At 43.8% G+C, this 27,652-nt stretch overlaps 1 protein-coding gene and 1 long non-coding RNA gene across 6 annotated transcripts; both read left to right on the top strand.

The window, feature by feature from the left end:
- Window positions 1–2,237: 2,237 nt before the first annotated feature.
- Window positions 2,238–15,237, top strand: LOC146202261 (uncharacterized). 5 transcript variants are annotated; one of them, XR_014703674.1, is made up of 6 exons: window positions 2,238–2,440; window positions 4,100–4,180; window positions 4,615–4,695; window positions 8,783–8,855; window positions 14,398–14,505; window positions 15,154–15,237. It is a non-coding gene; the product is annotated as an uncharacterized LOC146202261 (long non-coding RNA). The 5 variants fall into 5 exon arrangements; XR_014703676.1 differs by having other exon boundaries at window positions 2,238–2,456; XR_014703675.1 differs by having other exon boundaries at window positions 15,157–15,236.
- A 5,449-nt stretch (window positions 15,238–20,686) lies between these two features.
- Window positions 20,687–21,770, top strand: LOC146202260 (uncharacterized). The gene is made up of 2 exons (XM_084584323.1): window positions 20,687–20,918; window positions 21,003–21,770. The coding sequence occupies exons 1-2, from the start codon at window positions 20,753–20,755 to the stop codon at window positions 21,527–21,529; spliced, it is 693 nt and encodes a 230-aa protein (XP_084440449.1). The 5' UTR covers window positions 20,687–20,752; the 3' UTR covers window positions 21,530–21,770.
- Window positions 21,771–27,652: the final 5,882 nt, after the last annotated feature.

Genomic DNA, 27,652 nt, shown 5'->3' with positions numbered 1-27,652 from the left:
ACTACACGGCTGCAGTTCTTTCAACTTTTACGCAAAATGAAGGAAAAAGAAAAGAACTGGTTAGGTAAGAGGGCATGTATGAAACATCCTGCGCTATAGCTCGAAAGCACTCAAACTCACCAACACAGGTTAAGAATCTTGTCCGAACTTGTCTGTGTCATAGATAAGCATAATGTTCATTTTGTCTAGTTGGTAAACATTCTTAAAAGGAACAAAATGTAGGGCACCAAGACAGGGACTGAGAAAGAAGACACACACAAAACGCTGTGTGTGTCTTCTTTCTCGGCCCTTGTGCGTGTGCATTACATTTTGTTCGCTTCAGTAGTATACCAACAAGACCAAACATCCGCCCTTCTGGTAAACAATCATAATTGTAAAACAGCGCGAACAACGGTGGACAAGAAGAAGACACGGGACGAGCGCTGACCGTCAACTAGATTTTTAATGTAATCACCTGGCGCTTATAAAGAAGAAACACAATGTACGTCATACGTCACACTATAAATTGATAAAAACAAAACGCAGAGAAACACGCGACTCTCAACGTTGGAAGTCTGTAATGTGATTGGAGCAGCGCTGTTTCGTGAGGTCACAATCACGTAACCTTGCGCGGGTAATTCACACTCCGGTATAGCGGGTCCATCGTGCGAGCCTCCCCTACGGGTCTTCCAATGCCGGTCATCCAAAAGGGCTGGATGGAGCCTACGACCGAACATATTGACTCACTATGACCTTTAATCTCTTTTACACTTGAAGAAAAGAAACATCAGCGCATGTTTGAACCAGTCGGGTTTGAACCCCACCTCTCCTTTTGGTAGCCCAGAGTGATAACCACTCAGCCACCGCGGTGCCTGATCGCGCCCTTTATGCCAGATGGCGACACAAGTAGGGTCAAACTATAGAGTGCCTCGATCGATGCCTTAATCGAGACATCCTGAGTAAAATTAGAGTTCCAGCTCAAACTCCTGCCTCCGAGACCACGCTGGCGGTTGCACCGCAGCTGATCGCAGCATGATGCCGTTTCTCAATCGATTGGATGGGTGGATATATAAGAGCGTCCCCTTTGAAACGATATGCTTGCAGTTTTCAGCATGCTCGGCTTTTTTTTCCCTTTTTTTCATATATCTGAATGCTATTTTAAACGGCTCCCCTATTGCGTCATATCTGTCACTAAATTGTTACTCCTACAATCCCGTCATTTTTCTTCCTTTCAGCCACCAATCCTCTAATCGTATCGTGTGTGTGTGTGTGTGTGTGTGTGTGTGTGTGTGTGTGTGTGTGTGTGTGTGTGTGTGTGTGTGTGTGTGTGTGTGTGTGTGTGTGTGTGTGTGTGTGTGTGTGTGTGTGTGTGTGTGTGTGTGTGTGTGTGTGTGTGTGTGTGTGTGTGTGTGTGTGTGTGTGTGCGTGTGCGTGCGTGCGTGCGTGTGTGTGTGTGTGTGTGTGTGTGTGTGTGTGTGTGCGTGTGTGTGTGTGTGTGTGTGTGTCGCGGGACGCATTTTTTTCGCTGATAATATGTGTCGCGCAAGAAATTTGTTTCACAAAAACATTTAACTGAGTGTCTCCGAACAGGCGCTGTCGGACTCAGACGGTCATTATACATTCAAAACTAATGCACCACAGTGTACCCAGGGTAACATAACCATTACATTTACCGCCGTTCCCAACCTCGGAGGAGAAAACTTTATTGAGGAGAATTTGGTGTGTTTTTTCTTCGTGAGAGGACGCTTCCCCTCAAGCCGCCCCAGGGGTGGTCGTCGTTCGGTGGCTCTCGGCGACCTCCTGGGCCCAGGCAGTGATGGCGTGTTACCGGCTTGGATCAGAGCTAAGCAATGCAGCCTCCCACTGTTCCGAATCGGTAGTGTACAGGCCCTCCGAGGGTTTCAAGATTTCACATTTAAACAATATGTGCTATAGGTCTGCCCTCTGATCTCCGCAAAGGGAGCATGATGGGCAGTACTCACCAGGATACCATTGTGCTAATTTATGCGGACAAAAGCACGCATACTGCAACAATCCACAATTTCAAACTTCCCGCGGAAGGTCTGCCAATGCTTGCCATTGGTTAAAAATTAAGAAAACTAAAGCTTTATTTTGGCTCTCAGAAACCTTTCAGAAACCAGTTTAATTTTTGTTTTAATATTAAAATAGCCTCAAATAATTATTGGTGCGTTTGTATTTATATATATTGTCTGCGCCTTCTCACGAGTCACTGCTCCACAGTTACCGAACTACGCAGCTGTTTGCAAATGGCCGTTTGCTTGGTTGAATCTCGGTGGGCTAGTTCGCGCTTTGTGTTCTCTGCCGTATTTTACTTCTACCTGCGTGTCAAGTCGGCATCAGCTTCTTTCCTAGTCCCAGCGAGCGTCGTTAACTAACAGCGGTGGATCCGTCGTCGTCTCGAGTGTTTCTGTGTCGTCTCGATATGCGGTCGGTGGCAGGGGTGAGTACATCGACAGGTAAGCCTTTCTCTACTTCTGTATGCATTCAAACGGCTCTTATTTAGACATGTTACCGTTGTGAATTCAGTTATTTATATTTGAGGTTTGAAAATCAGTGGAAGTAAATATGCAGACACATAATCCACGACTAGCGCGGATAACAAAGATTCATGAGAAACTTACAGGACAAAGTGTGCAATAGAACCACCGCGGACCCCAAGGGTCCATCATGAAATTTGCGGGGCTCGTTCACGCGATAGCTGTAAAAAACAAAAAAAAAAGTCATGCGTAACTACGGCACAAAGTGTGCAATATAAACACTGCGGACCCCAAGGGTCCAGCTAGAGATTTGTAGGCCCGTTTGCGCGATACCTGTGAAAAAAAAAAAAAATCATGGGCAACTACGGGACAAATTGTGCGCAATATAAACAACCCAACAAGCTATTTGCGGAGTCTGCGACCCCCCCCCCCCCCCTTTTACACACAAAAAAGGGTTGCGCGATAGCTGTGGTCCGGCTAGACGCAGTTCTGGGTTTTGCAGTGAGTTTCATAGCCTACTTTAGTTTCACAAAGTCAAAGAACCGCAAGTGGAGTGCAGATGGAGGGAGTGCACGCAAGAGAGAGGAAAGATCGCCCTACGCCCTATAGAAGCACGAGCTCTGGCTGCACTGTCTCACGGGGCTGCAGTGCAAATCGTCTTGGTGGTCCGACGAGCGTACGGCGAGGTTTTGGAGGTTGTCGAATCCCTGTAGCGGCACGCATACTAGCGCCGACGCGACACGATGCTTTAATTTTTTTTTTATCAATTGACTGATTTTTCGCCTGACAATTCTTTTCAAAACACAATTGTTTCATTATTCATTTTTAGCAACTGACTAGCCTTTTGCCTGACAATGATGCTTTCATTAATTTTTTTTTAGGAATTAATGGCCTTTTGCTTGACAACGATGCTTTCTTAATTTTTTTAGCAATTGACTGGCCTTTTGCCTGACAACGATGCTTTATTTTTTTTTGGCAATTGACTGGCCATTTGCCTGACAACAATGCTTTCATACGATTGTTATGGTGACTAATTAATCTGCAGAAACTAAGCTCTTGTGTAGCTGCTAAGCAGCAGAGAAGTGCCACGGCTTTACTTGCTTTAACAAGGTGCAGAGGTGCAAACTGAATTCTTTTCTTGAATTGCTGCTCTACTGTCCTTATATTTCAATAGCTGTTTCCCACTGACAAGGTTAAAGTTGTTCCTTGAGAGCTGTCATGTTTATGTCATTCATGACCGCTTTGAGAAATGTGCCTCTAATGGTGCCGCAGGTTTTTGCCTTAATACAAATATCTTGGTTATAAAAGTGAATATTTGGTACAGAGCATATTTGCGGTCATCTGATGTATGGCAATCAGTGAAAACCGGACTCACCATTTCCTTTCAGTGCCCTTTTCAATTTAGTTTTCAGTCCCTCTAAGGTGCCCGCTTACTTTGGAGGAGTGTAAAATTGTCCCAGTAGTTTTCAAAAATTGCAAGTACTCAAGCCATGGGAATTAAAAAGCAAATGTAAGAAGCCAGATAGCATAAACCTAAGTTGCAAAAGAGTGAATAATTTAGAATGCTGTGTCAGAGATAGTTGCTGGAAATGAAACCATCTTATGTGCTCTTTAACTTTCAGTCCCAAGCCAGCCTTCAGCTGATGCAAGCCATAGTTCCCCCAGCAGCACTGCACTGGTCACACTTCCACTATAGCCACCAGGTGTGAGCTTTTTCTTTTACAGATATTCTCATGTTCTTCACAAATATGCATAACGTTCGTAAAGTACCTTCCTGCTGTAAATCTAAGTATTCAAATGCATGAACCGACTGCATGCTAAACAGGGTGGTATGTACTATAAACTGTAAATGAATAACCACTCAGACTAGCGTAGTGGCTTTAGGGACATGCTAGTGTAACCTAACTTTTCAGTGTCCTTTAAAACTCATTTGTCAGTGTCTGAAGTTTCCTCTTACAGAGGTGGAGGGTAAAATAGTACCAGTGGTATTCAGAAATAAAAAAAAATTAAGATGAGGGAAATTTACTTCCTTCCCGCTTGAGTTGCATAAACCTTAGTTGCAGAGTGGCAAAATTTCGAAAGTGTCAGAGGTATCTATTAGAAATTAAAGAATTCACTGTATTTCTTTAACTTTCAGTCCCGAACAAGCCTTCAGCTAGTACAAACCATAGATCCCACAGCAGCACTGTACCACTTCTACCTCTGCCACAGCCATCAGGTAGGAAATGTTTATGCTTTTCAGATATTTGCATGCTCTCACAGGCACAGAATTGTTATTAATCTTGCTAAAATCATAAGAGCATAAATTCTTCAGCCTTGTACATACTATCTAGTATATGGTATGTATTGTCAGCTGGAAAACTAAATTGGCCACCACTCATTGCCACAGAGCATCAGTAGGGCTACACTGTTTTATAGTGCCACTTGCTTGTGGCCAAAGTGCCATGAGTTATGAAAAATTTCGCTCTCACTCTTGCATGGGTGATTGCCAGACATAAGTTTCTAGTATGGCATTTGGCAGCTCTGCTGTTCATGGTTGTAATGAAGAGGAGTGTATATTGCACTGTGGCAAAGCAGTTGGACTGCCACGATCAATCAAACCGCCAAAAGAACGAGGTACTGCTGCCAGGTATGCTGGAAAACTACCCGAGACGCAACATCGGTGGCTACCGTAATGTGCACTTCAACCCTGTACAGCAAGAGATGGTGTGCTTTGCTGCAGTGCTGCTTTTTAGATACTGTCTTTATTACTGCCTCTGCAAATGGGCTTGATATTCTGTTCAGTGAGTCCTCTTAGCACTATTTAAATTAGGTACCGTGGCATATTTTTAGGAGCATGTAGATCTCATGTGGTAAGTTATAAAGTTGTTGGATGAAACCAGATAGAGAATCTTATCTGTTATCATAAGAGTCCCCTCAGTCCAGTAAAAAGTTACCGTCAGACTCAATGCCAAGTCTGCTGAAACAAGTCTTTGTTTTTGATAGAAGCATATTGTTACACTAAGTAAACTGTTATGCCTGGTTCACACTGCAGAAACATTTGGTCAACCTTTGTCTGGCAACAGCACATTTGTATAGCTTTGGCAACCATCTTGCCACTTTAACAATAATTGTCTGGAAATATGTACCTGTCACCCAGCTGCACAGTGGAAATTTCTACGAGAATACTTGACGAGCTCCTTGTCTCACTGAAAAAAAAAACTAACAATGCTCTCTTACTGCTCCTCAAGCATAGCCACTCGTATGATCCCATACTGCCTGCGTGCTCATTTCTGAGGTCAAATACTGTGCATGGAGGAGAAAGGGAAACGTGGCATCTTTGGCACAGCTGGTTTCATTGGCAGCCTGTCTGACTGCTTACAAGGCGCCATACTACGGCATGCAACAAAGCGATGAAGAGTTTTCTTTAAGTGCTGTCTTGATGCATGGAAACTGTTAAAAAATGGTCAGTTACCTTTAAGTACATGCTGTGGTAGTGTGTTGTTGCCAGAAGTTTTGCTCAGCTGGCGAAAAAGTCAAATAACGCTGACGGACGCTGTCTGCATTTAGTTTTCGTTGCCCGAGGCAACATCCAGGCAACGTGCCTTGTTTCTCAGCTCTTTGGAAGCAAGTTTGTTGTGAAAAAATTTCTGGCTTGCTGGTAAATGTGTTTTGTTCATGCCGCTGTTGTGTTCCTCCAGTGTGAACTGGATTTTTGGTAGCAGATACTGTTATCACCTGTCATTTTTCATGATGATTATGTTTGTGATTCATATTCTTAACAATCTGCTCATGACGTTTGCATAAGGGACAATGTATCCAGCCATTAAACTAAAGCTGTTGTCAGGGGACTCACTGAAAAAAATGTCGAACCCATTGCAGAAACAATGCTGAAGAGAGTATTAAAGAACAAGTGAGCATGTTAATGGCTGATGCAATGCCTTAGGTCATGTTGCCCAAACTGGCAGGATGGGATGTATGTGACAGAATAACTTCAAGATAATAAAAAAAATAAACAGGAAAAACATCACCTAATTTCGGCCGTCCGATTGCTCTGCGACAGCACGATGCGCTTGCTCACTGGTGGTGTGCGCTCTTCTATGTCATGACCATCAACATCAGGACAGCTGGGTAGCACTATAAATTTATCAAACTTGGCAGGCGGCCTCTAGAGGGAAGGTGAAGTTTGTCATTACTTTTTTTTTTATCGAAAGCTTGCCATAAGGCATATTACAGAAACTGATGTAAATTATTTTCCGTAAGGAACCAGAGCAGGCTCCCGCTCTTATTGTTGTCGGTGAGCCATTTAGAAAAGTGCTCTTCCCTTGTTGTGGTTAGTCCCACTTCCCGCAGAATCTGTGTCCGTGTTGCCTTTGTCCCTGCACAAGTCTGCAGCAGGTGGCGAATGCTCACTTCTTCAGCTGATGTGGAACACTTCGGGCATGTGGTTGGTCCGATGTCTGCTTGAGATTGCCATCAGCATGTTACCGACGGGGTAAGGGCCACCCTAGCTCTTATCCCTCTAAGGGAAACCTCAATCTCGTTAAGTTGAGAGGGAGGGGGAATGTACACGGGGTTATGAGGGCAGGTGTACTTCTCCTTAAAGATGCTAAGATGGGAACTTGAGTACACTGGCACAAGCCAGTGGTGCGATGTAATAGTGTCGAGTTGCAGTCTCACTGCTTTAAGCAATAGTTCTTTACTTTTCTGGCTGTTGCTACTGTTTCACCAATACACTGTCATAAATTTGTTCAGGAGCAGCTGTTCTGGACATGGTGAAACGAATTTTCCACAAAACGATTGAAGATTTTTCATAATATTCTCAAATTAAGGTACATTTTACAGGAATGCATTTGTTTCTTTTAGCACTGGCGTCTCTAGGGTTATCCGCATTGGTGCAAAGGAGCGGGACCCTTTTCCCCTCCCCATGTTTTAAGCACCAAACCGTAACTTCCTCCTCTGTCCTCATGGTTTTCTTTCAAGTCAAGTTTGCTTTTGCACCCAACCACGCAGAGCAAGTAAAGTGTTTTTTTTTTCTTTTTAACCCTTAGATGCAGCGATATTGCCCCACGAATGACAATTCATTAAAACATTACGTCAAAAGAACATATTTCCAAAAAAAGGCAGAAACACTAGCATGTGTAAGTGGCGAGGACATTCACTGACATAACTAAGCAGCTTAATTAAGACAGGTGATTGCCCAGTATGAGAAGTATTGGAAGAGTCCACTTGTACCTCGAAAAGATGCAGACTGATTTCCGCATCTAGACTGCAAAGTTACCAATGCTCATTGGTGCCATACCAACAGAAAATGTTGAGCGCCAAATGGCCTTTTGGAGCTGGGAGACAGTGGGCATCCCCAGGCTAAATCTTGTTAATGCTTTCAGTTGAATTTCTCATTTTAACAATGACTTTGCCTTTTTCAGAGAGAATAATGCACTATGTGAGCACCCTTGGGTACATTCACTCTCAATTCTCCTTTTAAAGCACCTGGCCTTTCTAAAATTGCCCTCCTTCTCATTTTTTTTTTTTAGTTAGCACGTCATGATCTGACTTGCCATTCCACTCAACAACAGGCATTCTGTGCCTTTCAGCGTTTTGAAATTGTGAGGCGGATGGGACTGGATCAAGGAGCGAGAAAGGCACAGGAGATAAATGAAAAAGACAACTGCTGGAGAGATACTGCCAGCAATGCCCGCTTGGGAAAGGAGACTGAACTGCATATAAAAAAAAGAGGCATGGCAGTATGCTGCTGACTGGTGTCATCTAACATGCTTTTGTGCAGGGGTTTCTGATGGGTATCGAATTAATGCTGGTGTTTGCAGGGTGCACCCATGTGCACAGGCCCAGTTCAACATTAATTTGGCATGTAGTCTCTGGCAAAAAGTAAGGCCTGTGTTTTCAAGAACTCCAAACAGAGCAATTATTTTACGAGAAGGTCGCATTCTCCAGTCAGTGTCTCAGCCGTACCAATATGCACTTTTACACAATAATTCATTTTGCTACCCCCACTTCCTTTCTCTCACTGCCCTGCACCCTCTGAGCGCTGCACTCTGTGCAGACCACACCTCACGCACCCCTCTCATGAGCCACTGTCTTTTAGTATATCATAATTGATGTTATGCCGGATCTTGAATATTTCCTTCAAACTTGTTCTGTTCATGCTAGCTGTTCTCTCACTGCTTAAATTTCCTTTTACTGCAGCTTAAGAAAAACTTTTTTTTATACTAAAATGTGCTGGTGCTGTTGTTGCACATTAAAAAAAACCTTTTATGGGTAGAGCATTTGTGTATGCAAAACACTAATTGTTTTTGTTTCAATAACAGTGAACCACCGTGAGTGCCAAGGCCTCTTTGGGTTATGTTGCAGTCTCACAACAGGCAGGAAAGCAGTCAAAAGGTGTGTTTCTGCCCATTATACCAAAAAAAATATTGAAGACGTTTTATGGTAATCTTGGATAATCTTCAGCACTTTAGCACCAGTTTTTATTCCTTAGGAGTGAAAAATAAACATAACTCGAAGTGTAACTTAATGAGTTTGAGCGTTCAATACAAATGCAGTCTTCCTGATTCATGTAGCTTTGGCAGCCCACTGACCACAAGTCACTCCTGCTGAGAGGCAGTGTGATGGTGATATGGGCAGCCTTTCGAGCTCCACATTCTGTCTTCAAGGCTAGCTCTCCGGGCAGTCAATGTAGTTCTCTACTGCACTGTGCAGCTGTCTCATTGATATTTATTTTACATATTTATTGTCGTTTGACAAGATTGTCAATCATATACATGCACCTTCATCATCATCAGCCTGACTACACCCACCGCAGGGTGAAGGCCTCTCCCATATTCCTCCAATTAACCCGGACCTGTGCTAGCAGCATCCATTTGACCCTTGCGAACTTCTTAACCTCTCCACCCACCTAACTTTCTGCTGCCCCTGCTAAGCTTTCCTTCCCTTGGAATCCAGTTTGTTATGCTAAGCGTCCATTGGTTATTCTCCCCTCACACTACATGTCCTGCCCATGCTCATTTGTTCTGGGCACTTTGCTATTTGCTAAATCACTAATTTCTTATTTTTGCCTCTATCATCTGGCACATATGCATCAGCATGCAGCCCTTTTTAACAACCCCTCCTAATTACTCGGCTTAGGGATGGCAGCTGTGATGTCGCTCTGTTCCAAGGGTCAACTTGATGGGCTTATTGCGATCTCACCCTCCCATTCCAGATGAGCTACTCTAGGTTGTAGAAGGGCTTGGCTGCTATAATTAGTTCACAACTAGCAGTTTATGATTCTTATCATTTGTTCAATTATTTTTGCTGCTAAACATTTCTCATATTTCTCAAGTAAGAAGCCAGCAACAGGAACACTAGCTACTGCAATGCAGTCAGCAAAGTATGTGCCAGTAGGCAGGACAAAACTCCCAACACCTCTCGTCTATCCTTTGCACCACTGAGCTGCCGAGCATTGCACCGCTTAAAGCTAGGTTTTATGAATGCCCAAGGCTGTATTGACTGGTGTGGAACTAAATGTCTCTTTTGAGCACCATTGAGTTATATACACCTTTGCTAGAAACATGCCGAGTCCAAGCTGACTGAATTTCTGAGTTAACATGATCAGTATAAATGAGAGCTCACTACCTGACCTCAAGGATGTGTGGTGCAACAAAGACAAACACTATGAATGAAACACAACACAGGCATACACTACCAACTGTAATACAAAACAGAATGCAAACTTCGTCTTTATCGCCCAAGCACAACTTCCTTCTCTACACACAAGTATACTTCACATTCACACACCTCTTCTTTCCTAAGCAGATATGTCTGGCCACCAGTAAATGTTTGCAACCTTCACATCCCAGGTATCGTTCAAGCAGCGAATACAAGACCAAGTCCATCACTCACATCATCCAAACAGAACTGTCATAACTTCTGCCACTGAGACAAACTAAAAAAACCACCACTCATCTGGAGCTGCCACAAATTGTGTTCACTCACAATACATCTAAAAGGCAAATCCAGTTTGTGAGTCTTAACAGGGAAAGAATGCATCAAGGCAAACCTTGCAATCACTGATCACCTTGGCCGATCTGGTCAGCTGCAGTTCATTACATACTGCGATGGCTTTTGATCTACTAGCTTTGTTCTATACAAGCACACAATTCTTAATTGCCTGGGTCACCTTCTGTTAGTATTGGCTAGCCGGAACTACTGCAAAGCCCCCCGGGTTGTGTGTGAGGGGAATATTGGATAAGCTGGATGGTACCCCAAGGACTTCTCGGAAGATGGATCTAGCACTGCAGTCTAAATAATGTTTTTAGTTGATAACCTTCGGTTTCTTCAAACGAAAAAATGGGGCTTCAAAGCGGTTCTGGCTGGCCTATAGGAAGAGAAGGCGACCCTGAAGAATTTTAGGAGGAATTAAGAATTTTCTGCTTGTGCAGAAGAAAGCTAGTAGAGCAAATGTCATCATGTTATGTAATGAACTACAGCTGAGCCGATTGGCCAAAGCGATCAGCGACTGCAAGAAGGGTTGCCTTGATGTGTTTTTTTCCTTTTAAGACTCATGAACTGAACTCTCCTTTTAGATGTATTGTGAGTGAACGTGGTTCATGGCAGCTTCAGATGTGTGGTGATCTTTTAGTTTGCTTCTCAGTAGCAGAAGTTGTAACTGTCTTGCCCGGACAATGTGAGGGGTGAACTTTTTTATTTAGCAAACTTTATTTCTAAAATTATGTAAAGCATTTTCGATAGTATGCCTTATGGCAAGTTTGGGAAATAAAAAAAAGTCCACCCCTCACCTTGGATGGAGGGGTTACTAACATCTATTGTTGGCCAGGTATATCTGCATAATTGGGAAAGAAGAGTTGTTTTAGTGTGATGTACTTGGGTGTGAAAGTGAAAGCTAGGGTTCCGTTTTGTGTTATAATTGGTAGTTCGTGCTTGTGTAGTGTTTCTCTTTTCATGTTTGTCATCATTGCACAGCTGTTCTGGGTATCATGCACCATTTTGTTCCACAAGCTGTTCAAGGAAGTGCATTTTGCTTATAACAAAGGGTGCAGTTTTCTTTATAACTGAACATTACAGCAGTACAGTGCACGCGAAATGTGTTCTATCTTAGAGTAAACAGATGGCTCCCTAATTCTACAGAGGTCTGCAGAGCTAGATGCCATTTTACTCACACTTTTGGTACTATATAGACAAGCGTCAGCCAGTGACGTCAGTGGAGATGCAGTGGCACTGGTGACAGCAGTGACTTTCGGGGTGTAGGCAAAAACCGGAGCCGTCTGTTTTGTTTTCAAGCATAGTTCTGGATATTCCTGCAAGCTGTGGTGCGGTCAGTTACACCACGAGGCATAAGAAAGAAAATGGCACCTGTCTTTATATGTTTCTTACTATCTGATAACGATGATCGAGTGCAAATGCAGCGTGAGCGCTACAAGTAGACCCTTCAGCTACGAATTGCCTTTGCAGCTAACGTGCGTTGCACATCTGCACTGCAACTTGATCAGGTAGTTCACAACTTTTAATATCCGCACCTACTTTTTGGCCACACAACGAAGAGCGCAATAGCAAACACCTGCAGTTTGTGGACGTTTTGTTTTATATACTGTCTATTTATAAGAAGTTTAATCAAAACTCCTTTACAACCCATTCACCTGCAGTGCCCATGTGTTCGTACAGAAAAGGACACAAAAGCTGCTGTGAAGGTAACTGTACTTATCTTAAGCGGTCACTCTAGCCCGATATTGCCGAAACAGGCGTGGTCTTCTGATGTAGCTTTTCTGTTTTCACTTTCACGAGTTTCATTGAGTGACTTCATAACCAGTCCTGTAAAGCGAGTGAACATCATTAGTATCCCGGCAGTTATGCAGTGCTATTTTTCAGATCAATAAATTTACTTCTAAAGGCCATCAGGAACCTGCAGAACGAATTAAATATTCACGTAAAACCTAGCTCTGATCGAGCAATATATTTAAGTATGGTACATATGGGGAGGTATATGGAGTTTAATGCCCAAAAGTGGATTCGGCTATGAGGGTTGCAAAATAAGTAGTATAAGATGACTTGAATTTGATTAAAAATGTTCCAAGTATAATAAAAAAAAATAGCAGATCGCTCAAATTTTGCTGCAAGCACTCATGGAGAACATTGCAGTTGTGTTCATGCACCTCTCCTATATAGCGAAAAGTACAAAATAAGAGCAATCCTAAAAGCCTTCATGTGTATATTAACCTGTGAATGACATTGATGCATCTATACGAGGAAACATGCGTGACGCTTTTTTTATCGACCAGGGTGAAAGCTTGGCAGTGCACTATAAGAGAATGTTACAAAAAACTATACAATGAATTTGTCTCTTAAGTTTCAGATACATAGGGTTAGAAATATGATTCCTAGTTCCCTATTAGTTGCCGGTAATAATTGTTCTTTAGAGTGAATTGGTGCTTGGAGCACTGGAAAGTCTATCAAAAGGAGTCGTCATATGAAAAGCACACTTCCAGTCATTCATATCATTGTCCTCCTTTCATGCGCTAGTAATAGACCCAGACGTTTTACAGTGTTGATCTGTTTCTTATACATTTTTACTTAATCGGTTACTACAGCCACCCATGTACTGTAGCCACACACTGTTGAAGCCACGGCGAAGGATGTCAATGCAGCTCTTTGCCGGGTAATTCCAGCAGTAATCAGCTTCAGAAGTGCTGAACTACTCTCCAGGCATAAACCAAACCATTTCTAAGCACAAGCGGCGGTCGGCGCTTTGGAACTGAGCGACGCTTTCATAATTGGTCTACTCATGAAACTGCCTTTGTGAATCCTAATCTGCCATAGTAAAAGAATGATATGGTTAACTTTTGAAAAGCATTAATCGCAGAGCTAGTACAAGCAGGGCGATTGAGCCCAATTTGCACCGGCAGCAGCTGGCTTGGCTTGAGTAGAAACTTGATTGTCGTGGTTATCGCTGGCAGCAATTTGCCACTGGTCAGCGATTCTCAAGAGTGATTCAATTTTGGTAATCTGCTCAGTATTCCAGACACCAACAAATTTTTCTCTCTTCATTTCTGACATTGGCACTAGCGATACGCTGTTTTGTTCGCGTACGTTTTGTGGGAGGAGGGGCCACCGCAATGATGTTTATGGTGGTCTAGGAGGTGCTGCCCTTGTGTGGTGCTTGACTACGCTGTTGATGCCTCGTCGGACGACACTCCGGGAACCATTTACAAATAGGATATTTGTAAATGCAGCTTCATTCCTCCAATCACTGCGTCGCTTCGGCTGTTGTACTTAATGGGCTGCTGTAACCGAGAATGGCAGTGAGCTGTGTAACAACAGCGAACCATGATTGGCGGTTAACCATGGTTGCGTTCAGTAACCGTGATTAAGCCAGCCGAGTATTTAGGGTATAAGAGAAACTTGTGGTCAGTTTGAGTAGCAGAACAGTTTCAGAGAGGAGGAAATTGTAAGCTGTGAATAGAAAAGAATTTGGTTGGGAGATATGGTTAGTATGCTTGAAGCAGGGCAGATGGCTGCAAGTAAAGCAAAACAGTGATAATTGAAAATCAGTGGGGCAGTACTTTGTCCTACAGTGGAAGTAACCAGCCTTATGATGTCGATAATTGATGCAGACTTACCTTTCAATCCATATTGCACTAGGTTCTGTAGTATATAGTGCAAACAGTGTCACAATTTCTAATTGCATTAAATTATTTGTTGTCCAAATGGTTATAATTCCCCATCCCCTTACAGTATTTGTGCAAATAGTCAAGTTGTATTGGTCATTGACACTGCATGCATTGTTCTTGCTTTCACTTCGTTCCTATATTACTTTGCAGGTTTTATTTGTGCTGTGATATTATGGATGAGTGTTTGTAGCTTTGTACCAAGTCAGATTGTAATATTGATATTTAACCACACTGATATTATGTATTACCTAATTTTGCAGATTCCTTGTGGCACTACCTCAAGGTGAAGGCCTGCCCTGCCGATGAGCTGCAGAAGCGCCACAAAAAGGTGGCAAGGTACCTGGCGAGAAGTGCTGTGACCTGCGGCGGTAAATATCTTCTCATGGCCACATTTAATTCTTCTGTCCAGTTTAGGCAGAATTAAATGGTTGGCTGGTAGGATTTGTTCAGCATCACAGTAGCAGGTAATGATTGTCATCATGGGTATGGTGATTGTCTTCCTCGTCGAGCTCTTCTGATATGTTGCCAGTGAGAGGAGAGCAAAAGGAACATCACCTGTTGCAATCCAGTCAGCAAACTACAAGCCAGCAGGCAGGAAAAAACTCCTAATGCTTCTCATCCATTGCATAGCTTAAATCTAGGAGTTGCGAATACCTGAGGACTGTATTAATTGGTGCACAAATAAGTGCCTCCAATTAACAAGCTTTGGACATCATTGGAGCTGTGCACTTTTTCTAGCACTAAGTTGACAAGCTCAGGATAGGTGAGAGTTCACTATCTGTTATCAAGGAAGCACATTGTGGTTACAAAAATGGTGTAGTTTTCTTCATAATTGGTCATTCGAACTATGCAGTGCATGCAAAATGTGTTGTCGCAGTCGACAGATGTCTTCTAAATTCTGCAGCGGTCTGCACAACTAGGTGACATTTTGTTGACACGTTGCATATATATGAGCTCTGCAATGCTTACGTATATTTCTTATGGGCATGCAGTCTCACAGTCTTTCTCTTCATCAGCAGGGCATGCTGAACTCACACAAGCAGAAGGAAAAGGAACGTCATCAGCCGGGAGTATTGTGCTAATAAATTGTTTTGCCCCAAGTAAGATTTTTTTGATGTGCATGGCCATACTTAAGAATGAATGGAATGCAGAGCTAGACTGGTGCTCCACAGCTGATTGTTAATTTATCAGTAGCAACTACTTGATGAGGCAGACTACAGAAATGCACCTCATTACACAAATGCTACACACGAGGAGACAGACTACAGAAGGACAACACTACAAAAGACGGACTACAGACATGCGACACACTACATAATGCAGACTACAGAAATACTACACAAGAAGAACAACACAATTACGACATGCTGAAAATACGACAAACTACAGGTATTTTTTCTGTAGTATTTCTGTAGTACGTTTTCACTGGGGTGTGTGTGTGTTTGGCACATCATAGCCACAGTTGCTTTTGTGCCATAAAACCCCATATAACTAGCTAACTCAAATCAGGTTATTGCTAATTTACACCACAGATTCATTCACCGACCACTGGTGTCTCTAAACCCTAAGGACTATGGGAGAGTGACTGCCCTTTCATCGAGATCCAATACAATCGCATTGGAGTATAAGTTCAGTTGTTTCTGCGCATGAACCACAGACTACGCATGTGTCAAATTCTTGGTTAAATTTCTTTTTGTAGCGGCGTGTTCTAAGAGCAGCCATTCCTCATGCCCGCTCACAGGCGATGAGATTAATGGATGCCGATCATCCCCTTGAAAGCCATAAGAACTGAAGCAGTTCCATCGACGCGCCCGCGCTTTCCGCCGAATCTGCGGGAACCACGAGCGCTTATATTGCGTGATCCAGTAGGCAATAAACCCCTGCAACGTATAAGCCAGGTTTGCTTACCTACCCATCAAAGTCTAGAGCTTCCGTGCCACTTCTGACTATCCAAACCACTTAATTTTCTGACTTGCGGCACCTGCTGGGGCAATTATGGAGACAGCACCGCAGAAGATTCAAGTGATAGGCTGCTTCTCGTTTTACAAACCGCCATTTAGTCCAATTTGTGTGAGCAACAACAATCTCTGATATAGCACGGTTGCCAGGGTGTGACACGTGCCAGATGCTTCATACCTCCCTTGGCTTTTGCAGCTTTGGCCGTGAAATGCAGCTTTCGTTCTGAAAAGAAGATAGGAACAATGAGTGTTCCCTTCCCCGCATTCTGTTCCAGATTATACCGCCAAGAAAAAGCAAAATAAATAATGGGGCGCGCAGCGACATTGAAAGCACAAGGTATGGTGCATGAGTATTCATGACGCGTGACCATGAACGAACGACGTCCAGAAAGTATCCAAATATGGCTAGCCAGAAAACCGCGAGAGAGGAAATCGGGAGGCGTGAGGGAGACAGAACCGATGGCAGCAGGGTGCCCTAACAATACGATATGCAGAATAAGGAAGCTACACGACAAGAAACGAAAAATCAGCGAGCATGAGCGGAAAGTGGGCCCGCTCTGACCATGAGCAACAAGCAGCACCTTTAAGGGGGCTTCAGGCCCCACAAGAACAACGAAAGATTCTAAAACCAGAAAGGAGTCGATAGCAGGGGAAAAGCGGCTGTGTAACGATCACGGCTTAAACGAAGTTCACGAGGCCGTTATAGTAGGTGATAGCCGAGCCACAGCAGAGGCCGCTGTAGTATAGCACTGGCTACCAAACTCTTTTCATACCATTTATACTCCTTTCGACACTGTCACCGACCCTCAACACGGCTACCGCGATTACACGACAGGCTGGCTACAACTGCACTCCACCTCACTGAACACCATCACATTACGAGGACTCCAGGTCACGAGGGGAACAAGCTGTCAATCTTACCAACTTACCTTAGCGACTTATCCCGAACCTCGTCCCCTTAACCCACCCGTAAGGTTGCGCACTTGTGACGGATAGAGGTGTGCATTCGACCTGAAAAATCCAGCCTCACCTCAACCTCAATTAGATTTTACTGACCTCACTACACCTCACGCATAGAGAGGTTTGTTCGGGTGCCCTCACCTCAATTTTTCAGGGCCCACCATCGATGTCACTCAACCTCGCCTCAAACATAATGTGCGAGACAGGTCAGTTGGTCAACCTGGGGAAACAAAAAAAAAGAGATAGAATTTTTTTTTTTTCAATTGAGAACTGTAACTACAAAATTCCATGGCATGGATTCCGTGCGGACACGTCATAATCTGATGACAAATTTAAAAAACAAATTGAATATGATGAGAATTACTGGTGAAATAAAAAATTTCTATGAGCTACTGATTTGTGGCATACTGATTTAATAACGGTAGTATAAGTGATCACTTTCAACTGCACAAATCTTATTGATATAATTGATATTTTGTTATGGCGACCTTTCATAGGCGTAACCACCCTGTCAAGCTTGTATGTTTTTGTAGCTGCTGGATACGAACCCCTGCGCTAGTCCTGTTTCTATATGTTCCTTGTGTCCTGGTTTTTTTGCGCTCCTGTTCTGCACGACCCTGAAAGTAATTTAGTTTGCATGGGAACTCCGGCAATATTTGTAACCGTCACACTGCGTTTCGGCATGACGAGATAGCATATTAATTTCTTGGTGGAAACCTTTTTCCCGAGAGTTAAAATCTAATCGCAGTACAAAATCACAAGCATTTTAATGTTTTATTTAATTTTTTTAAAATTTACATCTCTTCGTTAAGAAAAGAGATCATTTGCGTAATGATAGATGGAAGATGTAATATTGTATCGACTGGCTTGTCAATTGACTTATCATGTGGAGCGGATGGAGCACAGCTTTACCATGTGCTGAGAGGCATCATTACGAAGAGGTAAAGCGTGCAGTGCAAGAGGCGACTCGCTCTGCAACCGCCATTTCCCATGCTTCCCATGGCCCGTATTGTCATACTTACTGATGCCCTCCCGGTGGCAAAACTACTTAGACGCGTTAGTGGTAGAACAGAAATCTGCCAAAACGTACACAGTCTAGTGGCATGCATACAGCCAGATCGTATTGAATGGACTTCGCATGACCTTTTAAGTGCTCAAAGCCTGGTGGATTCTGCGACCCACCTTGCACCCTCAACCTCGACATCGCCAAATCTGAAAAAACTGGGCAATGCTGCCCTACTTTTAACAAGAAAGGAGCTCCTCTGACGACGTACACGTGCTGTCATACCTCCATGTACGCTAAGCCTCCCCCGCGGTCTAACCCGCGCAGAGGAGGTGGCACTTGCGAGGATTAGAGTTGGGGTGGCCCTAACACCAGCAGTGATTCGAAATTGGCCTCACTACAGAAGCTGACATAAATCACCTAGTGTGGGAATGTCTAGCAATGAAAATGACGCAGATTCGGCACCTGACAACAGCTGGCCTCTTCCTCCATAATCCATAGTCATAGGCCGTTTCTACGCAGGAGCCACAATTCATTGTTCACTCCTCGACTTCAATGCATCGGCCAACCTTTTTCATTTATTTGAACTCCTTGGTAGCATTCTTTTGATGGCCTGAGGCAATAAACATCTAAAAAAAAAAAGAAATGCGTGCATGCTCTGTTCCCTTAACGCTACATTACACATTCCGAAACGTTCCTAACTACGTGAATCTTTGTAGCTATGTTTGGCCTTTCATTCCACACGATTTAGGTGGCCCTACAATGTCTTTAATTAATCTCTGAAGCCGTTTCAAGTGGACTTTCATAAAGATTTTGTAGACTTCATTAGCATTTAAGTCTAGCCTTGCTAGGCACGTGAGAAACAAAGTTTATTTCGCGTTGTTTAGCATACCTGCTGCCTCCATGACAGCCTAGGGGGCGCCACTGAGCCACGGCGCATTTACTTTTGGAAATGCGGTTTTGTACCTAAGATCAGAGGTACAGTCGACATTAGAAATAAATCAGAGATCCGTTGGACGATTAGCACTAGGTGCTCACGGCAAAACTACAAATGAGGCGGTACAGGGAGATAAGGGCTGGGCATCTTTCGAAGTACGGGAAGCTCAGAGTAAAATATATGAGAAACGCCTGAGGAAATTGGACACTAACAGATGGGCAGCTAAAGTATTTAAATACCTGTACTTAAAAAGCGTTGACTCACAATAGAAGAAAAGAACTAGGAAACTAACTAGTAAGTATGCTAGTCACAATGTCGGAGAAATAAAGAGCATTAAGCAACAGGTGAAAAACACAATGTAAAAATTGGATAAATTTGATGGAAAAGAAAGTGTGGAATTATACGGAAAGTGGAAAATGCAGATCAGGAAGGAAGATTTCTTTGATAACTCATGAGGCAGTGCCCTAATTTTTGAAGATAGATCAGGGTGCCTTAGAACACGCAGCTACAAATAAATTTAACAATGGAGATGACGCATGTGCTGTATGTGGTAACTCCAGTGAAACAATTCACCATATTATACTCGAATGTAATGGTATCCATCCGGAAGCTGTTGCAGGCGCAATCACTGTTCCTGAAGCTCTGTGGTTTAGAGAACAGTGGCCGGGTGAATAAACCGGCGGTGGAAACTAGCAAAAAACGACTGGAAGATTGATGGCTTAAAAGCAGAGAAGGGACATAATGTTAGTAATGTAGGAACAAAAATGTAATAAATAGAATGACAGTTTAGTTAACCATTCTAAATCAATAATTAGGATATAGGGAGAAAAATGAGCATGATAGCTACTGCTGCCACCCCGTTTCAAAGGGGACGCTCCTATATTCCATCCATCCATCCATTCCATCCAGCATGTTATGAGAGGATGTCTGAAAGCAGTAGCTAGCGGACGCGCGACGACGACGGCTTCACTAGCTTCACCCCCGCCTCCAGCAGGGAGCGTGACCGGCTGCAGCCGCGCTGATGGTGACGACGATGGGGCCCTTCCTTTTGCATTGGTCGGTCACAATGAATGTGTCTTAGTGCGTTGACTATAGTAACTCTAGCCTCGACCACCACCGCACGCCATCTGCCGGATGCTCTGAAGACCAAGCAGCAAAACGAGCGCACACCATCGCCGCTTTGAAGCTACTGACTTCGAATCCGGTACCGATCGCCCTCTTGCCTTGTGTCATCTGTGGGCTACTGTCAAATAACCACTCAAGAAACTTGCCTCAAAGGCTTTCGCCTTCTTACGCTCAAGGCGTTATAAGTGCCGCCTAGAATTTTTTCATTAACAACTTTGTATCTGCAATGCACCTTGTTCCATCCCCGCCGTGGGTACGCGTCACTTTAATTGAGGACATCGTCGACCATCATCATAGAAAAAAGGATCAGGGACTGCGTCGCGTGTCGGTGCTTGGTGGGAGTGCCAGAGAATTTGTGTTGCCAGAAATGTGTGAATACTTCCACAACTACACCAGAGCTACGGGCAAATTCCCTTGCTAATTGTATTCGAATTTCACAAACTTAAAAACTTCGCTTAGCGCTTTTTCTCATTTATTCAATGCTCTTATCTTGAATCATATGATTTTTTTCTTTTAGTACATCACTAAACTATTAATCTAATCCACTTTATGTAGCACATTAGGAGGTCCTCACTGGACTCTGGCAAATCCCCTCTCGTGGGCATGTGCCATACGAACCGAGGAAGAAAAAGATGGCAGGGGACCTACGTTCGGTCAGCTGCGTTGGCCCGACACTCGAGCCTGCGAGTTCCCAACTTGAGAGCTCACTTTACGGGGCTATACTGCAAGCAAAGGGTGCGAGCATGGAGACGTCGGCTGCTGGAGCGATCGACAACCAGGGCGGGACTCCTCCAGCAGGTACGCCTCATGACATCTCGGTTTCTAGGCATGTCGGAGAACGAGCTACACTGTCGCGTTTAATTTCTGAACTTCATTTTTCAGTCAAACAGCCTGATGTGAAGGAAATTCCAACCGCCGTGGAGTCCGGGGGCGACACGGCTCGCTCCGTCGATCCAGTTCCCGACCATGCACGCTGCATTCGGTGTCGTGTGCTAATGGATCTTGAAAAGATAGCACCGGGACGTATCGTAGTAGTGCCGCTTGAGATGTGTTTCGAGAAGGCATTGGTTATAACGAACAAAAGCCCTCCGCCAGAAGATGACCCAAGAGTAGGTCTGCCACCAGTTCAACCGTCACAGTATTTGCAGAGAGCCGACCATTTGACTGCCACTAACTCATGCATCGAGTGTGGAGGCCCGTTATCCAACCGATCAAATAATGTGAGTCTTGGAAGTGACGAAGATGAAGGACCTCAAAAGAAGAAGTTCAAGGCCTCATCCGAAATTCCTGCTGAAAAAGAGAAAGGAGGAGGAATAGACGGACGACAGGAAGCAGAACCAAGAGACACCGAATTTGACATGACTCGTGACAGGAGCGAGAACAAAACGCTGAGCCATGAACAGCAGTAGACAGTTCAGGATACACAAAAGGAAAACATCAGGAAGAGATTCAGACTCTGCAGTGCAAGCAGACAGTCCACGACAAGACAGACTTTAAGGAAGAATGGAAGCCCTGAAGTGACAAGCACTTTTAATTTTGAATTCCAGCAAGAGTCTTGACTTTATTTCCAGAAAGGGCGTCCTAGTCAAGAGAGTTATCATCGCCATCTGAATGCGGAAAAGTCATTGGCAGAGGTGATTTTTTTTTTTTTTTTTTACTGTAAATAAATGGCACTTACAAAACTGAGGTCTTTTAATCGTCCCTGCGCTGGCATGGAGGTCTTGACACGGTTGCCACATAAGTTCGACACTGAAGGGTCGGCTTTATGTGATACAGCCGCGTTTAGACGACAGGGAGAAATTCGAGTAACTCGTAAAAAAAAAATAAAAAGTACAGTTCAGATTTGGGACGCCATGCTACGCAGGCACTGACAAAAGCCTGTGTTTTCGAATCGCCAATTAACCAGTGCACAACCTCCCTGCTTTTTTTCAGAAATTGCTTCAAACGTCGATTTTTGCTGTAAAACGCGTCAGAATGCAGCCTAGATGCATAGATATGTTTATTGAAAGGAAAGGCAGAGAGGTTAGCCGGAATGATCAAAATATAGCCTGCTACTCTGCACTAGAGATGCGGATCGGGTCAACAACCCTCCTGGTTGGAACAAGTAATTCGAATGCTGCTAGGTATTTAAAAAAAATAAAAAATGTCGAAAAAGAAAATGTTTCAAAGGTATATTTAGCTGAAAACTTCATAAAAACATCCTAAAATCGAATGCACGTTTACCAATGATTGACCAGTCGTTTTTGTGAAGCTAATAAGTAAAAGCGTAAAAGGAAGAAGTTAAAGATTACTGGAAGAACCGTGATTCGAACTGCTCACTCACCGCCGGACACCTACCTATAAAAATGGGCAAAAAAAAATTTCCCCGGCCTGGAGCCCGGCATTCCCACGGCTGTAAGCTTGAAAAAGGTTCTGCAAATCTTCATGAGCTCTTTACCATGTGTCACAGGTTTGAGGACATTTAGTGTCTATGCTTCTTTCACGACGTTAAAAAAGATAGAAAGCCTTGAAATTTCTAGTGCGAAAAATGTTCTGATCGTGCTTGAAAGTCATAAAGCCTTGTGTGCTGTCACTGACGAAGTTCAACTCTCATACAAGTGCTGGCATCGGCGTTCGAAAGTAGGTCCACGGCCCGGTATGATCGGGCACAACTTTTTGGTCCCATACCCTCCTTTCCCAAGAATTCCCCCCCGGAAGAGCCGAGCGCGGGGGAAATCTTGTAGCCATTGAAAAGCGGTGGGTTGCCGGCAACAGTATGGGATGGAACCTGGAAACTCTCGAATGGGAGGCGGATGCCCCACCACAAGGCAAGAACTTCTAAGCAACCCGTATCTACCTTCACGAAATAAAGAACTGCCTGCTGAGTCATCAAAAAAAAAAAAAAAATCTCTGATTTTTCCTTTCCAGTTTCGATATATTTCTACACTCTGCATCTTTTCCAAAAATATTATCGAATGTTTTACCTTCTGTTTCTTTTACCTGATGTTTTACGCTCTTGATTTCTCCGCCCTTGTGCCCTGCATGCTCACTAGTTAGTTTCCTACTTCTTTTTCTTCCTTACAAGTCAATGCTTTTTAGGTGCAGATATTTAAATACGCGCTAGCTGCCGACCTGTTATTGTTCAGTTTTGCTTGCATTCCTTATGTAGTATATTACCCTGAGTTTCCCGCACTTCAAAAGACAGCAAGCCCATATCTCCCTGTACCGCCTCGTTTTTGGTTTAGCCGTCGGAACCTAATGCTAATCGTCCAAAAACACTGATTTATTTCGAGCCTTTCGAGCCTTTAGGCCCAAAAACGCATTCCTGAAAGTAAGCTCTGATAGGTAGCTGCGTGCCGCTGCGTGTTTTGCACTGGCACCGTAACACTTTTTCAAATACCCCTCAGCACTTAATATACCCTTGTATTATCACAATGCTCTATGTTTCATTATTCAGCCACCTCTTCACCCTTTTGTGATAACACACTGTTCGTGCCTTTGCATGTGTCAGTCCTTCGCTTATTCATACCCTGAGATATTTATACTCTGTCGCTGTGGGCATTTCATTGTCTTCTATTTTAAGCTGTGGGGAACCTTCTCCCATCGTCCCCTATGGAGTCGGCTTTCCCCTGCGGTAGTTACTCTAGCTATCGCTGAATGGCGCCAGCATTGGTGGTTAACATTAACTATCGAGAGATGGCACCAGAGTTGCGGCACCTGTAGGCAGCTGGGAAGCCACGGGAGCCTTCCCCCCTGCGCCCGCCGGAAAGCCAGCTCCCTTCGAGCGGACGCATCCTCGCGCGACTCCGCGGTCGTCGCCGAGGCGAAGGCCTCGCGGGACTTTTCGCGCCTTGTCGCCCTGTCCGTCCTCGGAGTTTATCCCCTGCCCTAGCATGAGCGAACATTAGCCTGTAGCCTTGCTGGCGAGTCGGACGACCCATATCAATAGCATGTTTTATTGCCAGCTGGCGTTGTTATTGCAGCAATCAATGCCAAAAAAAAAAAACAATGACAGAGGCAACGGAAATCCCGCAGAGTTCATATGCTAAAGCAGTACATTGCATGCACTGTGACACACCACGAAACACATGCACACACGCATAGCTATGTGTATGGCATATAGCCGTGTTAAAAAAAAAACAGATCTGGATGGATTAACTGATTCCGAGTGTTTGGACCTCTAAGGCCCTTTATCGGCGGCACCAGCTTGCAGACGGCTACCCGGGGGTACCCCCCGGGGAAAATCGGCTGTCGTCTTTTCCTATCCTCCCCTTGGTCTTTCGCTCTACAATTTTCTCCCTTATAACTAACCTGTCTTCTCTTCCCTTCTTTATTGTTCTTTTTTTTTTCCAGACGGGGAATATTATTCAGTTGTGTCTAACAGCCCTCAGTTACGTCAATTGGTTAAACTTATGGTATAGATCTGGTGTTGGCAGGGCTTGCTTTCAAACTGTCGTACCGTCCCAATGTAGGGCTCTATGGTGGGTAGCTCGCAGCTTGGCCCAGCAGGATGTTGTTTTCATGGTTTCCTGTTAAAAACAAACTTATTCTTATAGGATGCGGACCGAAGTGCATCTGAATTATTTTAGAGAATGACAGAAGTTTCCCTCAAATTCTACAGCATTCAGAGTGAAGAATTAGAAAAATCAGCCCGCAATGTATCTCCCTTCCTTGTGCTTGGAAGAACTCTAGGACCTGTACAAAAAGTATCTGAATTGGTCAGCGGAGACCTCTTTCTGGAAGTATCCAGCAAAGTACAATGCCGCAACACTCCAAAGCTTGAGTCATTTGGGCGCGTCTCCATCACTGTATCTACACATACATAGATCCATGCATACTGTCTTCAGAGGTATATTTGGAAATGACTTCATGAATCTCAATGGGAAAAAAATGCACGAAAGACTCTAGAAACAACATGCGACAAATCTCCATAGAATTCAAATAAGAAAAGACGGCAAGAAAGTATGTACATACGAAACATCTTGTCTTTACATTTGCCACATTCGCCCGCCACGAATCGTTAGAAGTTGAGTACAGTGTCAGTCACACTTAGCGAGAACACGGCTCCGCATGGCTGTACACGTGCGGAGAATCTTTTCGCCCTAGCAACTAGCAAATTCACGCAAAATGGCGGACGATAAGAAGCACCACTTGCAGTCCTCGTATTCGTACGCCACTCTGTAATAATTTGTGACTGGGTTATGTGTAGTGGCGCAAACCACGTGCGTGGACACGCAGAGCTGTGCTCCCGCTAAGTGCGATTGACACTACATAAAAATAACTGTTCGATACTATTTTTCCAGCCGCAGGCGTCGGTTTAAGTGCCATCGTGTTCGGCTATATGGTTTTCTGAGTTGACGGGCCCGTAAAACGTGTGCAAGATATGTGGAAAATGATCACATAACCGATAACCGGGCTCCTGTGCCACACTGTTCGAATGTGAGGGGGATCATTCCGTTTACTCCAGGTCGTGTCAATTCCGTAAAAAAAAAAAAAAAAAAAAAAAATTAAAAATAAAGCTTGAACAAAAGGGAACAGTCTCAAGGAAGGATATGAAAACGACTTCACCGGAACAAGAGCATCCTCGTATTCACAGCTAAAACAAATACGCCAGTGGAGTGCGTGGGGGCGGCACACCACACTGGGACCTGGCTTATACCCAGGTAAAGCCTCAGGTAGGACCACACCCTCTCCAGGCTGGGAGAACAAAATTTACCATCGCATGTATGAAAAAGGATCCTTCGACCATTCTCGATTCTTCACTCGCAGCTCGTCTGTGAACTTCCATAGCCTCTGAGCATGGGATGGATACAATCCGCCATCCTCCCCTTCTCAGCGGCGGCATAACTTTTCTGAACGAAATAAAGCGCGAAATTGAATAACGGTAACGAAAAAACCGCAAATATGAGTTTTAGTGACATCCTCTCACGTGGCTAAGCATGGCATTTCCAATACATTTGAACTGCCGCGAACTTATTGCAAACTATACCGATGTAACCGATATTTTAAATTCACTTTCTCCGGTAACTTCATGCCGACAGGCAATATACGCAGGAACTAAACACAGAAACACTCTAAAAGTACGTAAAATAATTCAATGCGATCGAGAGCAAGCTAGTAGGCTTTCTGAAGGTGTTTCTGTCGTAGTTTAAAGTGGTCCTGCAACTCGTAAAGCCGACCTTAAACCAATTATGAAGCTTTTGATGCTGGCATTCTTCATTTTTAAAAAAGTAGCAATATGTTACATAGACTTTGTACCTCATTTACCTTTAAAAATGAATTTTAGAGAACCACTTCTAAAACAGCAGTCACAGCCTTATCTGGTATTTGGGAAGGTTAATGCGCGCTTCAGTTTTCGTTTAAATGAACCAACGGATAAAAGAGGCCATATTATAAAAGGTTTTATCTTGTGATGCAGTACATCCTTCCTCAATGTCGGAAAGCACACGTTCTGCTCTACAGGCACTGAAAAGATGAACTGGCTGGATTTATGTTTTAATAGCTCTAGATTTGTTTTTAATCACAATAATTAGGCTGTCCACTACTGTCCATGTGGCATGGAGCATTTTCTGGTTATATATAATTCAACATCTTCGCCATTCAGCACCCTAAACAAACCCAGGAGGGGGAAACTTCACTTAGCTTATTGGCCTTGATTCAGTTCCTAAGCTAGATTAAAAAATAAATAAATAAATTACGAGGGACTTTAGCGACTAAAGTAGTGAAAGGCGAAAGCCTGATAAGCCTCATCTTGTCTATAGTTCCAGCCATCTGCAATTTCACACTTGAACGCGCGCCAAGAAACGCCACGCGACAGCCGCCGCAGAAGCGGGACACACTTTGATCACGACAGTATGAGCCATTAAAGGCCTTTTGCCTTGAAAAATATTTTCGGATAACATTTCAGCGTAGCTGTGCAAAACGAGCAGTTTACGGCCTTGATTTTTGCTTCAAGACACCTATAGCTACTGTAGAGCCCTGGGGGTTGTGCCAAAATGTAATGCTTTCTATTCGGGAAGATGCGAGGAAGAAAAAAAAAAACAAAATAAAGCCTTAGGAACATTTCGCAAATACACAAAGACAACACCAACAATAACACCATAAACTTCACACAGACAGGAGGTAAAGCACGATATGTCTGTGACGATGTCAAAGAGGCTTCCTGGGAAAATTAAATGTCATCCATAAACAGTTCAGTCGCATAAAAAAATACTCGTGAGAGTAATTGGCTGCTTACATGCGAGAACACAAAAGAATCCGTTTTTGCGGGCCCGACGTTTCGCTGAAATATTTCTAAAACCATTAACGTTTTTCTTACGATGTGTTTGTTGCATGTCAGGGAATATTCGGACCCTGTCGCTACAAAGCGACGAGAGTTTCTGGGTTTGGACAACCTGGTAGTTGGCGTCTAAGTGCATTCGAGATTTGATCTGTATTTCATGCAATGTTTCAGCCGAGACCTGCCATATCATCAGTAACTGCGTAGGCGCAGCCAACACGCTCCCCAGTTGCATTTTACGACTGTTATTCTTGGGACATGAGTACGCATCCCT

The sequence above is a fragment of the Amblyomma maculatum genome, chromosome 1 (genome assembly GCF_055883805.1).
Source record: "Amblyomma maculatum isolate TAMU_Amacu chromosome 1, ASM5588380v1, whole genome shotgun sequence".
Classification (NCBI taxonomy): domain Eukaryota; kingdom Metazoa; phylum Arthropoda; class Arachnida; order Ixodida; family Ixodidae; genus Amblyomma; species Amblyomma maculatum.
This window is presented reverse-complemented; position numbering and strand designations above follow the sequence as displayed.

What these genes read in the sequence shown, in the direction of transcription:
- LOC146202260 (XM_084584323.1), top strand. Translation starts at nt 20,753, where the DNA reads ATGGCAGGGGACCTACGTTCGGTCAGCTGCGTTGGCCCGACACTCGAG. An exon ending in GGGCGGGACTCCTCCAGCAG is followed by an intron (nt 20,919 to 21,002) that starts GTACGCCTCATG and finishes TTCATTTTTCAG; the next exon opens with TCAAACAGCCTGATGTGAAG.